At 43.5% G+C, this 16,753-nt stretch overlaps 1 protein-coding gene across 2 annotated transcripts in view; it reads left to right on the top strand.

Annotated features, from left to right (window-relative positions):
• GRSF1 (G-rich RNA sequence binding factor 1) overlaps nucleotides 1-8,189 on the top strand; it is a 32,403-nt gene extending 24,214 nt beyond the window's left edge. For both annotated transcript variants that reach the window (XM_069978255.1, XM_069978254.1), the window contains exons 7-10: nucleotides 1,441-1,559; nucleotides 2,111-2,249; nucleotides 4,396-4,484; nucleotides 7,617-8,189. In XM_069978255.1, the coding sequence (XP_069834356.1) occupies nucleotides 1,441-1,559; nucleotides 2,111-2,249; nucleotides 4,396-4,445 (308 nt within the window). In that variant the 3' untranslated portion in view covers nucleotides 4,446-4,484; nucleotides 7,617-8,189. The remainder of the gene's footprint in view (nucleotides 1-1,440; nucleotides 1,560-2,110; nucleotides 2,250-4,395; nucleotides 4,485-7,616) is intronic.
• Nucleotides 8,190-16,753: the final 8,564 nt, after the last annotated feature.

Below are 16,753 nucleotides of genomic sequence, written 5' to 3'. Positions count from 1 at the left end.
ATTGTCTATAATTCTAGAACTTGATAAACGCACATGGCAAAAGAAAAAAGCCCTATTACGCGAAACGATTATCGTCTGTATTCTGCCAATAATCGCCTTGTGTAATATAAAACAACGATCAGCCGACATGAACGATGGCTGATCTATTGTCTGTCGTTTGTCTTTCAACATGTTGAAAGACCAATGACTAAAGGCCCTATTCCACGGAACGAATATTGGCCATATTCGGCCGATAATCTTCCCGTGGAATAGAAGACAACGATCAGCCGACATTGTTAATGTCGGCTGAACGTTGCCTCGTTTGTCTTTCAAACATGTTGAAAAACAAACGACCGTGACAGCAGCGATCTGCTGCCGTTGCTCCGTGGAATAGGAGTGACGGCAGCAGACCGCCACTATCCTCTATGGGCTGCCCGGGCGATCTACCGGGCGATCTACCGATCACCCAGGCAGCTCCCCGAGGCTCGTCCCGCACTCACCTGCTCGCTGCCGTCGTGTGTAGTGGCGGTGACAGCAAGCGGGGAACGAGAAGCAAACGAGTGATGACAGCGCTCGTTTGCTCATCACAGTGGGCCCGTGGAATAGGGGCTTTAGATAGCAACGATCTGCTGCCGTCGTAACTGGTAACCAGGGCTTAAGCAGCCCTGCAGTTCTTGACATAATCATTGGTGGTGGCAGAAGTGCTGTGTCACCCCTTAGACCTTATTCACACATTCATCCGCAAAAATGTTCAACTGGTACTAGTTTGCTTAGATTTGATCCGAAAAACCCCAGATCTAATAGACTTCTATTAGCTAATCACAATCCGCACTAGGACATGCCCTATTTTTTTATGGAGCTGATTGGGGATTCTAGAAAAAGCGAAATGTATGAATAGCACGGAAGTAATCAATGGGCAATAGGTTGATCTGGATCCGCAATCACGGACAACTTTGCGAGACGTGTAAATAAGGCCTTTCTCTGGCCAAAAAAAGAAGGAATTTGTACAGAAGTGTTATATAAGGATGTATTTAGGAAAGTGTGTGTATGTATGTAAAAAGATCTATCAATTTAGCTATCCACATAAAGGTGTTAACATCAAATAGATGTGAAAATAGGAAGGAGAATAAAAGAAAATAAAGTCTGTAAAGACTATAACTGTAGATAGTGAAGATACGTAGATATGAACATCATTTGGACTATCATGAAGGTGCAGCAATTGGCACTAGATGAAAAGTTCATGTAACATATGTGGTAAACAGCCAGTATGTCCTGGGTCTCAAGATATTTCAACATATTTCAGATCTGATGTAAGTTGTTGCCCTCAAATGGCTTTTAAAGGGTAAAGATGAGCAGTCAGAGCTAATCTTATCCGGTGGAGCAGAATACTGCAATAAAGCGAATTGTATGTAAACTGCAAAATTAGGTACATTAATGCTTTCTCCTATTTTTCAACCACAGATTATGGGAAAGAAATGTCTGGGAAGGCTGTGGATGCCAGTGAATTCACAGTGTCACCAGTTCATGATATCCACATTCGAGGACTCCCTTTTCATGCTTCTGGGCAAGATATTGCAAATGTGAGTTAATGATAGGTAGTGAAAAACCTTTAGTAGATTTTTATTTTTGTGGTGCGTTCACACCTACAGGATCTGCAGCAGATTTCATTTAAATAACTGAACACAGCATGAAATCTGCTGCAGATCCTGTAGGTGTGAACGCACCCACTTGACGTATTTGCTGCGTGAATCAGTCTTAAAAATAAGCAGGCAAAACGCAGGTTGGCTTTATACAATTGTTCTGTGTTAAAATACGCAATTGCGTATTTTTGAAGCGTGAAGCTTGTTGTTAGCAAAGCATTAGTTGTTAACAACCTGTGCGAAAAAACGCATGTAGCTTCACGCTTCAAAAATACGCAATTGCGTATTTTAACGCAGAACAATTGTATAAAGCCAACCTGCGTTTTGCCTGCTTATTTTTAAGTCTGATTCACGCAGCAAATACGTCAAGTGGGTTTGTACCCTAAATGTTAATTGTTTTATTGTTAATATTAAAGAAATCCACTTTTGCCAAGAATACCAAAGGCAGCCTTTTGGACTCTGTGCTGTAACTATATATCATCTTCCCACAGTTTTTCCACCCTGTGATGCCATTGAAGATAAATATTGAATACAGTGCAGATGCTGGAGGTACTTCTGGGGAAGCAGTAGTACGATTTTTGACCCATGAGGATGCCGTAGCTGCCATGGCTAAAAACAGATGCCACATGCGTAAGTTTAAAACCATTCGCATTAATGTATGGCTAAGCTTTATTTTATATGAACATAAAATGTGATATACAAATAAAGAAAATGAGCAAACAAGCAATTTGACTACCAGTATTGCTATAACTTTTTAAAGGGGCTATCCGGTTAGGTAAAATATATGATGAATCATCCCCCCTTTCTGGAGACTAACAATTCATTCCATACATGTCATTGCCTTATCTGTCTCCTTCCCTAAGTTCTGAGCCTGCTGTTTCTGCTGAAGACATAGAAAACTGTGTGATAGCTGTTGAGTCTGTCCCTTCTCTCAACCCTCTCCTCCCCCTCCCTTCCCAGACAGTTAACAGTCTTTTTTTTTTGCAACTTTGTAGCTTCTTTGTAATACCGGGAGGGTTAGGGTGTGTTTACACAGACAGGTTAATCTGACAGATTACTGAAGGCAAAGTCAGGAAGAGACTATAAACAGAGATCAGGTCATAAAGGAAGTGGCCGAGTGGCCGCGGGGGGGGGGGGTTGGGGGGGGGGGGTGCGTGCGGTGCCGTGAGTGGCTGCCGGGGGTACCTGCGGATGAAGAGGCAGCGAAGAGGCAGCAGGAGCAGAGGCGGAAGGTGAGTGGAACTCCGGACGCTTTCCTGATGTGAATCAGGAAAGCGTCCGGGGCCCGGGCGCTCCCATAGACTCCTATGGGGGCGTCCGGGCCGGATTTCCGGACGAAAATAGGACCGGTTCTAAAAAATCCGGTCCTATTTTCCGGAACGGACAGCCCTCCGGAAAATTCCGGAAGGGTGTCCGTGTCCAATGAAAGTCTATGCGTCCGGAAATCCGTCTGGATTTCCTGATAGGAAATCCGGGTGGTTTTTCCGGACGTGTGAAGGGGGCCTAAGATTTCTGCTCTTTTCGAATCCATTTCTGGCTTTGTCTTCCATAAATCTATCTGTGTAACCACACCATAAATCTGAGGTCAAGTTGCTGATGAAGTCACTGTGATTATCTCTCCCTTCATTACAAAGATGCTACAATGTTGCAGATAGGGAGTTGTTTGCATCAGCCATCTGGCAGGGATAGAGGAGGAGGTTAAAGGGGTACTCCGCCTGGGGGTTATTTCGGAGGATCGCCGAGGAGGGGGTGGAAATTGAAACCGGAGGTCACTTACCTCCCCTGTTCCAGCGCCGGTGCCCGGATTGCGCCGCCCGGGACTCCTGTCCCGCGGGTGCTTCCTGGTCAGAGCTGCCGCATGAGACGTGACATCTCAAGGCAGCTCTGCCAATCAGCGGCTGAGGCGGGACTCCGCTACGGCCGCTGATTGGCAGACCTGCCTTGAGACGTCATGTCTCATGCGGCAGCTCTGACCAGGAAGCGGCCGCAAGACGGGAGTCCTGGGCGGCGCGATACTATATTTGTGTAGCTCGGACGTTTTGAACACTTTTTTGTAATTTTTTAGATAGATAGATATAGAGATATAGTATAATTGTTATATTTTAATAGGACAATTACACATGCTACGGTATATAATATGTATATTTATTTTTATATGTTTTACTTATATAATGGGATATGGGGGTGATTTGAATTTTTATTGGGGAGGGGCTTTGGGGTATTTTTTTTTTTTTTTACACGTTTTAAGTCCCCCTGGGGGACTATTACATGCAATCATTAGATTGCATACACTCTACAATGTTATGCCATAGACATTGCATTGATCAGTGTAATAGGCGTTCTGCTGATTGGGCCTGCCTGTGGAGGAAGGAAAGAGACCTCAGGTGGTCCGTTAAAGTGATCGGGACCCCCGCAGTCGGGGGTCCCGATCGGTAAATGACAGGAGAGGCCCCTATCACTTAAATGCTGCGATCTCTGCGTTTAAGGGGTTAGTGACAGGCTGCAGAGTGATCGCTGCAGTCTGTCATTAACGGTGAGGGCCCAGCTGCTCATTGCAGCTGGCCCCCACCTGCTGAGAAGCGCGCTCCTTCATAGCACCTTAGAGACTCATGACATACAGTTACTTCAAGGGTCGTCTGGTGACAGACATCCATGATGTAACTGTACGTCATGGGTCTTCTAGGGGTTAAGGGGCCATGTGGGAAGCAGTTACACAGAATATTCGGATGAATGTGCATGTATGACACTTGTAACTGCTATCCTTTTTTTGTTCTAGAACAAGGATACTTAGAACTGTTCCTGAATTCATCTCCAGATGGTAAATGAGCTGTTTTGAAAGTGGTGTTGCACACACACCGTAAAAAGGTATTATTAGTATGACATTAATGCATGTACATTGTACATTGTGTTTGTACATTGTCTGTAGGGCTCACTCCAATCCTTGCAGTGTTATCACTATAAGGTTCCATGGGGCTGGCTCAGAAGCTGAAACCACTCCCTTTACTGCAAGTATTGAGCTATAGGTTTTGAAAAACTATTTCTGCAAATAGACACCACCAGTAACTGTCCAAGATTCACAAAAAGCTAAAATAATTTAATATAATAATTTCATATCATAGAATTTTATTCTATTAAATTATTTTCGTTTTTTGAGACCATAGAGGACATGGGTATTGGTTGTGGTTATTTGCTTATATTTTCAACTAGTTTGGGGTTATTAGTATTACCTGTGATCCTTTGTGACCTTTTCTCCATCTGATCGGAGCTGCAAATTTTGTAATTGAGTACAAATTTTATAGATATATTATGGTACAACAAGGGGTGTTTTTAAAAAGTCCTATTGGTCATGCACAAAAACAAGGCATCATATCGCTCCCTTGTGTAAAATGTTGTTATTATTATTATTATTCTTTAGCTTCTTCAGCAAAAAAGTTAAAATAATAAAAATTGGGATTTTAATTGTAGGCCAAAATCACCTAGTCCTACTATAAGGATAAAACACTTATTACAGTAAGTCAGTCAGAGCAATACTTTCAATTTTAAGTTACTACCTGCCTAGGGCCATGTTCAGACCTTACAGTACAGTCTTTTGTAGAATTTCACCACCGGTTGCACCCTTTGCATCATATAGGGTGAAACCTATGACGAATGCACATGTAAAGGGGATCTGTCAGCAGACTATGCTGCCCTAAGTATGCATGGGGACAAGTCTGCTCTCCTGTTTAGCCAAAATAGCCCAAACCAACACTGGTGGAAAAACAAGACTCACAAGACAAAATGTCAGATTTTTTTTCTACAGGTTTTGTGCAGAAGTGCTTTCCACCTAATTTTAAAAATGAAGTGCATAAGGTCCTAGAGTTCTTTGGGTCCGGCCTTCAAGTGGAAGTTTTATGTTGCTTTGTGAATAAAGCTACCAAATTGTTTAAGAAAATGCTAACTACTTTTTTAGTACAATGTGCTTCTGATTTATCTTAAGCAAAATCCTTTCCACCTGCAAAAATTCACTTTACAAAAAATATCTCTTTTTATTTATTTCCCCAGATCTTTTGAGGCTAGTGTATTCATGAAAGCAGTCTCCCTATCTTCCTCACAGTGATTTATAGGCTGCTATTTATTGAGTAAGGCCCCCTTCACACGTGCGGAAAAACCACCCGGATTTCCTGTCAGGAAATCCGGACGGTTTTCAGGACCCATACACTTTAATTAGGCACGGACACCCTTCTGGATTTCTCCGGAAGGGTGTCCGTTCCGGAAAAATGATCTGGAAAAAATAGGACATGTCCTATTTTTGTCCGGAATTCCGGCCCGGACGCCCCCATAGAAGTCTATGGGAGCGCCGGAATCACGGGCACTTTCCCGATGTACATCCGGAAAGTGGCCGGGATTGCGGATTGCCTTCGCACCCTCCACCGCCTATACCCCTCACCCCCACAACTCGCCCTGCACCCGGCTCCCCCGTCCTCCCTCTCCCTGGTGCCGCGCGTCCTGGTGTGCAGCGGGTCCTGCTGCTGCCGCCGCACCTGCCCTGGCACCCCCTAGCCTCCTGTTGCAACCCCCCCCCCCCCCCCCCACTGTCAGGAAATCCTGATCAGGAGGCCTCAAATGTCATCAGGATTTCCTGACAGTATTCCGTTTTTACCTTCAGGAGACCATCAGCCTGGACATGATGGCAGTTGTACTTCTGCAACCTGGATGGCCACAGGCTGCAGAAGTACAACTCCCATCATGACCTGTAAGAAGGGCATGATGGGAGTTGTACTTCTGAAAGCTGTGGCCATCCAGTTTGCAGAACTACATCTCCCATCATGTCCTATTTTTACTTCTTCCATCAAGAAATCCTGAAGGCTTTTGCTGATGGTTTCCTGAAGGTAAAAACGGAATACTGTCAGGAAATCCTGATGACATTTGAGGCCTCCTGATCAGGATTTCCTGACCGTAAAAACTGACACGGATGTGTGAAGGGGGCCTTCCACAGTAGCTAGCTGTCATTCTCTGCTAAGGGCGGGGGGGGGGGAAGGAATAGCTCTTTTCATGAATACATTAGACTCATGGGTATGTCTCCCCTGACGAAAGATTTGCTTTAGCAGCTATCTACTTCCACTGTATCTGATAAAGTCAGACATAAAGCAAGACTATTTAATGCGCAGCCATACAGCACCTGTACATGGTGCTTTGCAATGCAGTTTTGACTAATAGTTTTTGCAAAATGCTGTTCAAACATTGAATTTAAAAATTAAGTTTATACCAGTTTTACAAAGGATGTTAATCCTGAATAACTTTCAGGATAAAACATAACCACACAACTTTCAATTCACTTTAAATGGGTTTCTGTGTATTGCCGCTCATGCGACTGTGTGGGGTAGGGTCCATTTAGAGGAAAGCTATAAAAGGCTCCTATAGTCTGCGGTGAACTAGACTGGATTTTCAAAGAGGCACTGTTGCTAAAACCTTCTTAAAGAAATCAATAGGAGATGTGATCGCAACTATTTTTGCAATATAGTTTTTTTAAAAAACTTTTCTATGTATAAATCAACGTTATACCTATGGCCACTAGGTGTCTCCCTTCACTGCGCATTTGTACAGCTGCTGCACGTCCACATTCAATAACAGAGAATCCTGGGGGTGCTCGCATTGTATGGTCAGCTCTCCTGTCAAAAAGCACCAAAACCTTTGTAATCACACAGTTTCATTATACTGACTGAGTTGTTGCATAACAAAGAACATTGTGTCCTGGTAAGCTGCAGAGCTGATAGGCTAATTATATTAATAACCTTTACTAATTATATTAAGTTAATTGCAACCTTTTACAACCTGCATGATGAACAGGTGTTGTTCCTTGTGTGAGCGCACAAGGGACTGGGACTTGGTCTTTTTTGCTGTTCCCCCCAAAAAAAAAAGTATTGTCATGGACCACAGATTAATACTCTTTGAATGTGTTGTATGTATCATTACTGGTTATCATATCATTGCATTAACACCCTCATGTCTTTGTTTCAGGACTCAAATAATTTCTCCACCTCCTGACATTAGACTGTATAAACACCTCTATTTTCTTTTAAATGGCTGTTCAAAAGATTGGACCTTTTTATTTTAAATACATATATATTTGTTACGTTGCTGATTGTTGAAAGATACCTGGTACTAATTCGGCAAACACAAGAATTCAAGAAAGTACCAATTGAAGAGTCACTATTGGTCTGGAAGAAAGTTCACGGTGGAATGAGTGGTGGCGAGCCAGCAGCATGTTCTTGTTTCATCAAAGTGCCTAAGATAATACTGAGAATGCAGTTCCCTTGGGAATAAGGGAAAACTATAAACTAGAAGATGTACACAGGCATTTACATATCCTGCATTATGCCCATTTAGATGTATAGACAGACACTGGTAAGTGGTACAGTGAGTGGTCAGTTGTCTTATTTCCTCCTCATTGAAGAAGTGCTCTGTGTGGTGGGCTCATTCCTTGCATAGTTAATTTGTTATTGGTTCTAAATTTATGAAAACAGTTACATTTATTTGTAGTATTTTGGGGTGGGAATAAACAATGACACTGGTTATTTGCTGTAGCGTTTTTATTTTTTTTTTCCACCCGCAGCACAGGTTTTCTCTGTATGGACCGCCCTCCACATCACACCTTAGTTTTTTCTGTCCCTACAGGGACAGATTATAGACGGAGAGAGGTCCGATATTGCAGAGGCACTGCAGACGATCGTGACTTTGCTCCCCCCAAAATCTAAGGAGGCCTAAAAAAAAAACGTTCCCATTATTTAGAAGCAAAACAAAGGTATAATTTGACTACAATGTGGATCAGTCCATTTTTGCAGAAAAAAAAGTTAATCCTTTTACGCGTCGGCACTGCCTGTATACCATCATTTGTTTATTGCGCTTGATAAAAGATGCTTTTATATGTAGAAGTAAAATATGAGGCATTAAAAAATATTGATGGCACATTTTGGGAACACAGACCCTTCTAATCCAGTGTGTGTTTTTTTAAATCATGCACATTGTTACAGTGAACATTGCATTGGTATATGGGCAGTGCTGCTGCATAAAGGGATCAGTTTTTTTTCCTCTCTGCCCAAGTACTTAGATGGGTCCTGTGCTTTTGGAAGTATCTTGGATGAGTGATCCAACCGCTAGAAGCCTACCACTGGACCATTGTACCACACTACTATTTGGGAAATATGCACAAAAGCTACAGGGTGAGAGTCTAGATCTGCATGCAAATTTTCCATTGGAAATATTTTTTTGGGGGGGACAAAAGAGACCCTATTAAACATATATCCCTTATAACAAATTATAATAAAATGCTACCAGTCTTATGGTCTACAGTACATACATTGATATTTCGAAACAGATTGGATGTGTTAACAATCAGGACTGCTCCTTGGGACATAAAGTCCTTCAAGCAGTTGTTCCACCTTAACCTTATATGGTATGGCTCCTTTCATTCATAAATATTACTATAGTTAATTTGGTTTCTACAAATTCTTCTGGTGGTACCACCTTATATTCCCTTCCTTGTTTAAAGTTTACCTACCACTTCCAGACCGTGGTAGGATATGCTGAAGAGGACCAAGTACAGAATTTCCAGAAGTGCTGTAGACTGCATTGTAAATGTATTACAATGGAGTCAACGGCACTTTCGGGCATTCCATACCCCACTCATGTCAAAAGAGGACTGCCCACCTGCAGGATCTTGTATCCTGCCATAGTCCTGAAGTGATAGGTAATCTTTAAAGGGGAACTCCACATATGGAAGTTATATAGATGTGTCTATATAATGTATTACCATATCCATGCGGTTCTGCCACACTGGTAGCGGTTTGAAATCCAGGAAGTGAAGAAAAAAAATGGCCTCTGTGTCAATTCACATTGTCTCCTGCTCCCACTGCTATCCCACCTTTAGGAGACAAATCTTCATGCTTCTGTCTCACATTGTATGTTTGCTGAGTGCAGGCTGATGATGCAGACAGGGGGCATAGAGTGGAGGCTTGGCTGGATCCTCCAATTCCCTGAGTGATTCACAATCTCTGATCAGCCAGAAGAAGCTGCTGCACTGATTGTGCAAAAGACTACAGTGAAATAAGGGCTGTGTTCACACATGTTGGAAATTTAATTGCACCATATTCACAATAATGATGTAGTAACACAAGTAAATTATGCTAAATAGCAGAGAGGATCAGAGCCGACACTGCCAATCCTACCTGGAAAAAAAAACAAGGCATAAACAGTATATCCCATGTAAGATAGTATTGGATAAATTCCTTATTGTGGGGCTCAACTTCAAAGATAAAAGATGCTTAATCATATGTGTAAGAAATGAAAAGAAAAAGAAAAAAGTTCTTTATTTGATTCCAATATCAGCGTTACAGGTAGAGAATACAATGTGCTGTTACAGGTAGTAACTGTTTGCTGTGTGGGTGGGACCACAATGAAATGACAAAGTACTGCAAATAATTCTGTAACACAATGAAACTGTAATGTGTGAACACAGCCTAGATGTTCTGCAACAGATTTGTGAGGGGAATGGGCAGGGTGGAGGACTGTGATGAACAGCTGAGGGAAAGCATTGCATTCTGGAACCAGTGCTGCATTCTGGGAACTGCTCAACCAGGAAGTACAGGAACACAATTAAAAAAAAAAAAGCAACAAATGGATTATTGGTAGTTTCAAAACTGGGATAGGTAAGTAATGCTATATGCTTCTGCAGAAGTTTAATTTTTTTTTTTTTTTTTTTTTACCTCTACCTCGAATTCCCCTTGAAAGGAAATGCCATATTTTTAAATTAAAAACTATATTCATTGTGTTGACCTTCATTTTTTTTTATAGGGGGCTGCCTGCCATGTGTGGTATGCACTGTATTTGCCAGGAGGTGTCATGCAGAGCATAGAGGCCTTCCCACCCCTCTTATTCTGGTGCCACAGCAGCTTTAAAGGGGTTATCCAGCGTGGGGGCACTTTTTTGGGGGGACCGGGAGGAGGTGGCTGAAATAAAAGACGTCCACTTACCTCCCCGGTTCCAGCGGTGGGTCCCGCATCATGGCGCCCTGGTGCCCGGCCGCTTCCGGGTGTCTGACGCCGCCCGAGACGCTGCGTCTCAGGGCTGCTTAGCCACTCAGTGAAGGAGGCGGGATCCGAGCCGACTTCAAACGTCTCGGGCGGCGTCAGACACCGCTTGGCTGTATCCATGTTTTCCAGACAACCTTAGAGCTTTGTCCAAGTTCAGCAGCCACCGCTAATCAAATACCGATTGTTCGGGTTCGGATCGACCCGAACCCGGTTCGCTCATCTCTAGTTGTGGCCATTAGATCATTGTTATCTGTGTATGGGCACAGCAGGGAACGCAAAAAAACGTTTCTTGTGCCCCCAGAGTATAAAATTAAAAATTGCAAAATGTAAAAAAAATTATATATTTTAACCCCTTCACGTCAGCCATCTGTATATATACGTTCCTATTGCACATGCCCCGTGCAGTAGGAATGTACATATACGTTCCTGCTTTGACAGGGGTTTGTGATGAGAACGGGATCGCTGCAGGGACAGCGATCCCGCTCTCATCTCAGTGAGGCACCGGAGATAATGAGAATGAGCTGCGATCCCGCAGCTGACCCCCATTAACCCCTTAGTGACCGCCGAAACGGCGGTCACTAATGGGCCGGTGCCGCCGCTATATTTCAGATGAAATAGTTAAAATCAGGCCCCAGACCAGCCCCCCTAGTGCCCCGGTATCTAACCCCCCCCTCCCCGCGGCGGCCATCAGATCCAAGATGGCCGCCGCGATTACTGTGAACAGACTAATGTCTGTTCACAGTGATCTCTTTGTAAAAATGAATGAAAACCCCATGCTCTCCGCCACCGGAGGTAGCGGAGAGCATGGGGCAGTCATCGGGGACCCCCCCTGTGGGGTCCCGGTACAAGTGATCAGCGGTATATACTATATACCGCTGATCGCTTGTGCCATGTGCCGCCGGAACATTTTATCCCGTCACCATGAATGATTGGTGACAGGGGATAAAAAGTGATGTCCCCCCAGTCGCCCCCCACCCCCCCAGTCACCCCCGTCCCCGAGTCACCCTCCCCTACCCCATATACTCACCTGATCCTGGAGCTCCTTCCTCCTCGGTGTCCTGGCTGGTTATGAAGTGCGCATGCGCTCCACAACCAGCCAGCTCTGAAAATTTAAAGTGACAGAGACCAATTTGGTCTCGGTCACTAAACTATGATTACTGTGATATAAAATATCACAGTAATCATAGTAATACAGTGAAAAAGAATGTGAAAAGTACAAAAAGTGACAAACATACAAAAAAATAAAACACACACTTTCTATTATAGTAATAATTGCAGTTTACTCCCAAATTACCCCTAACCCCCCCAGATTACCCGTAACTACCGCAGCTAGCCCGTAACCACCCCAGGTTGTCCGTAATCACGTCAGATTGCACGTAACCCCCCAGATTACCCGTAACCACCGCACGTTGACCGCAACCACCGCACGTTGCCCGTAACCACCGCACACTGCCCGTAACCACCGCACGTTGCAAGTGACCCCCTCCAGATTGTCCGTAATCACCCCAGATTGCCTGTAACCACCCCAAATTACATGTACCCACCCCAGATTACCTATAAGCACTTCAGTCTATCCGTAACAATTCTAGATTGTCTGTAACCCCTCCAGGTTGCCCCTAACCACCGCAGGTTGCGCATAACCACCCCAGGTTGCCCGTAATCATGCCAGATTACATGTAACCCCCCAGATTGCACGCAACCACCGCAGGTCGCGTCTGACCACCGCACGTCGCATCTGACCACCGCACCTTGCCTCTGACCACCGCACGTCGCCACTGACCACCGCACGTCATCTCTGACCACCGCACCTTGCCTCTAACCACCCCAAATTGCCAGGGACCCCCTCCAGATTGCCCGCAACCACGCCAGATTACAGGTACCCACCCCAGATTACCTATTAGCACTTCAGTTTATCCGTAACCACAGCAGGTTGCCTGTAACCACCCCACGTTGCCCGTAACCACAGCAGGTTGCCTGTAACCACCCTAGATTGTCCGTAACCACAGCAGGTTGTCCGTAACCACAGCAGGTTGTCCGTATTCACCCCAGGTTGCCGTAACCACAGCAGGTTGCCCGTGACCTCCCCATGTTGACGGTATCCACCCCAGATTACCCGTAACCACCTCCAAATTACCCAGAACCACCCCACATTACCTGTAATCTAATTTTTTTTATTTTATTTTAGTAACTGCACTATTCTAATAACTATTACTAGCTACTGTTTTGCTCCAGCACATTGGCACTCCTTCCCTTCTGAGCCCTGCTGTGTGCCCATACAGTGGTTTATGCCCACATATGGGGTACCGTTGTACTCGGGAGAACCTGCGTTACAGATTTTGGGGTACGTTTTCTCTCATGTTCCTTGTGAAATTTAGAAATTTCAAACTAAACCAACATATTATTGGAAAAATTCAAGTTTTTCATTTTTACTGGCCAATTTTGAATACTTTCCTCTAATACCTGTGGGGCCAAAATGCTCATCCTACCCCAAGATGAATTCTTTGAGGGGTGTACTTTCCAAAATGGGGTGACTTTTGGGGGGGGTCTATTCTGTAGACATTACAGGGGCGCTGCAAATGCACCTGGCGCTCAGAAACTTCTTCAGAAAAATCTGCACGGAAAATGCTAATTGGCGCTCCCTTCCTTCTGAGCCCCGCTGTGTGCCCATACAGTGGTTTACGCCCACATATGGGGTACCGTAGTACTCAAGAGAACCTGCGTTACAAATTTTGGGGTGCGTTTTCTCTCATGTTCCTTTTGAAAATGAGAAACTTTAATCTAAACGTATATATTTTTTCATTTTTTTACGGCCTAATGGTGAATACTTTCCTCCAGCCCCTGTAGGGTTAAAATGCTCATTATACCCCTAGATTAATTCTTTAAGGTGTCTAGTTTCCAAAATGGGTCACTTATGGGGGTTTCCAGTATACAAGCCTCCTAAATCAACTTAAGAACTGGTCCCTAAAAAAAAATCAGTTTTGGAAACTTTTACAAAAATGTGGTAATTTGCTGATAAATTTCTAAGCCCCGTAACACCCTAAAAAAGTAAAATATGTTTATGAAATGAAGCCAGATTAAAGAGGACATATCGGTAATGTGACTTAGTAACTAATTTATGTGATACGACTTTCTTTTTTAGAAGCAGAGAATTTCAAAGTTCATAAAATGCTAATTTTTTCAATTTTTCATGATATTTTGATGTTTTTCACAAAAAACACAAAGTAGTGACCAAATTTTGCCACTAATATAAAGTGCCATATGTGACGAAAAAACAATCTCAGAATCGCTAGCATACGTTAAAGCATCACTGAGCTATAAGAGCATAAAGTGAGACAGGTCAGCTTTTGAAAAATGAGCCTGGTCTTTTAGGTGCAAATAGGCTTGGTCTTGAAGGGGTTAATAGGCATAAAATAAAAAGTGCTTATCCCTGACTGTACACAGCATACACATGCATGTCTATCTTTATCTTGTGATGGGTTTAAATTCAACTACTTAGAGTGATTTGATAAGGTGTGATGGGACCTCTTTTTAACCTCTGCTTTCTGCCTCTACAGTGATGCACGAGCATTCTCCTTTCATGGTGCCCTCACAAAGTAAGGCCCTATTCCACCAACAGATTTGACGACAGATTATCTGCCAAAGATTTGAAGCCAAACCCAGGACTGGATTTGAAGAGCGGAGAAATCTCAGTCTTTCCTTTATGACCTGTTCTCTGTTTATAGTCTGTTCCTGGGTTTGGCTTCAAATCTTTGGCAGATAATCTGTTGTCAGATCTGTTGGTGTAATAGGGGCCTTAAGGGAAGTAAAGATTGAAATATCAAAGCATTATGTGCCGATTACAGGTTGCGTCTCTGTCTGGGTGTTTCAGGGATTGTCCAGGATTAAGGGGGGGGGGGGGAATAAATCACAAATCAATATTACTACAAAGTGTAAGAAACTTAGTAATCTATCCCATGTGAGAAGATGTCTTTTTCTCTCCTTAGACTCCTTCCTTCCCTACTCCACCCCTAAGATGGACTGGCAGCTCACTAAATGATCAGATGCATGCCATCCATATCAGGCCAGGGATTGAAGAGCGAAGGGGATAAAAAGAGAACCAGCAGAAGCTGTGGATATTACTCCAGGTCTTGATTTGAAGCATAGACCTATAATATCCTCCCTAGTACTGCTGGTTCTTAGGGTGTACTACAGATATATACCGTAAAATATTCTCTCTTGTGTGTGTAGTATATGGGAGGCAAGGCTCTTCATTCAGTTGCTCAGGGACAACTGAAAATGAGAGATGGAGCCAGCAAAGCAGAAAGCTGAAAAAAAAATTATATATAAAAGTGATTTATTGGCCAGAAATACTGCTGTTCACCTTGTATAGGGGTGCGGGTGATTATTTTTTTATTCTTGCACAACCACATAAGGACCTGAGAGCAGTAGATATCCTGTGTCACACTGTTTATGAAATAACCGAACAAATATAGTTATTTTACATTTTGGGATGAGCGGGTTCAGACTACGGAATTCTCGCGGATAAATTCCGCGGAGTTTCATCGCCTGTACGCGTGCCTTCTTTTAGCGAAATGCGGAATCAGCTAGCCCATAGAATGGTGTCTATGGAGCCGGCGGAAGGGCGCACGGCCGTGAGCGTGTACAGGCGACGGAATTCTGCAGAATTTATCCATGAGAATTCCGTAGTCTGAACCCGCTCTAATAGTCCATTTCTTTTCCACAGAACACTGCACTGTGCTCATCTCCCCCCATCCAGCAGAGCTTTTATATGCATGCAGGGACATCACTGAACCTCAGTGGCAGTCTTCTCCATAGATACTGTATTTATGCAATGCAGAAGAGCTGACTGCCTGTGCTGACGGCTTCTATCATGTTATAAAGCAGAGGCAGCAGCATCTGGGGATATGGTGAGGAATCATAAGGGGAAATGATGGCTGTGTGGGGTTTGTGTGGTTCTTACTTTAGATAGGCTAGTGGTCACTGGGGGGAGGGAATGTGGGAGCTATTACAAGCAGTAGGCTGGTGGAAGGGGGCGGGCTCTGACACACAGAGAATGCTGGTCTATGTAGTTTAGCAGGTCCCTTGCTCAAATGATCCAAACCAGGAAGTAAAGAAAAAGATGGGTGAAAAGAACAACGTCCACAGTGCCCCAAAACGTAGCAGATCACAGCAGAAATTGCTAGGGGGACTTGGGTACGCTAGAACTACTAAGTCTGCAATTTTTTTTTTTATTTTGCATAGAGTTGAACATCCTCTTTGAAGTGCAGCTGTCATTTAAAAAAAAACAAAAAACTTTTGACGTGTCAAAAGTTTTATTTGGTCCCGGTCTGATTGTATTGATCAGGAGAATGAGTGGTAACAGGATCGAACCGATCAAAACTTTTGACGACTCTAGGACGTCAAAAGTTTTTTAAAATGATAAGTACACTTTAAAATAGGGAACTTTTTTTTTTTACACAAGGCTCTCATCCTTTATGACATGAAAAGATGTGCGGTTGATAATTTTTCAGCAGGCTCGAATGGCCTGATCAGCCAAGGAATGATCGTTTACTTGTATGTCTATCACTACTAGCCCTATTTCACAAGGCAATATGTGGATCTTTCCGGCCTTGTTACTGGACTGTTTATGGAACTGTTTTTGCAGCCAACTACAGAACAGCAGGGATGCCAAAATGCATCGTAGCATACTACAATTAAAAGGTGTTCTCTAAAGGAAAAAAAGCTTTTTTTTGCTAATACATACCTTTAATATACATCTGTTTAAATGAAGTTGTATTCCAAACTTATATATGTCTATAGTTTCTTTATATAACACCTCGTGTTGAGATGCAGCACTAAGGGGCGTCACAGGCCCCTCTGCTGCCACAGACATTCGTGTAGGGAACTGCAAGGTTGTCTAAGCTCTGCAGTACCATATCCCTGCTCTTATCAAGCACTGCTGCATGGTTCACTTTCCCCCGTGCACTGTATACAAAATAGCAGAGCACGTCAGCTTCTGCAGAGCGAATACACATCGCCCCATTACATAACACGTGTGTTTTAACATCAGTAAGGTAAAACGTAAGA

This window comes from Dendropsophus ebraccatus, chromosome 7, assembly GCF_027789765.1.
Source record: "Dendropsophus ebraccatus isolate aDenEbr1 chromosome 7, aDenEbr1.pat, whole genome shotgun sequence".
In the NCBI taxonomy this organism is placed as follows: Eukaryota; Metazoa; Chordata; class Amphibia; order Anura; family Hylidae; genus Dendropsophus; species Dendropsophus ebraccatus.
Note: the sequence above shows the minus strand (reverse complement) of the source record. Positions and strands in the feature narration are given on the sequence as shown.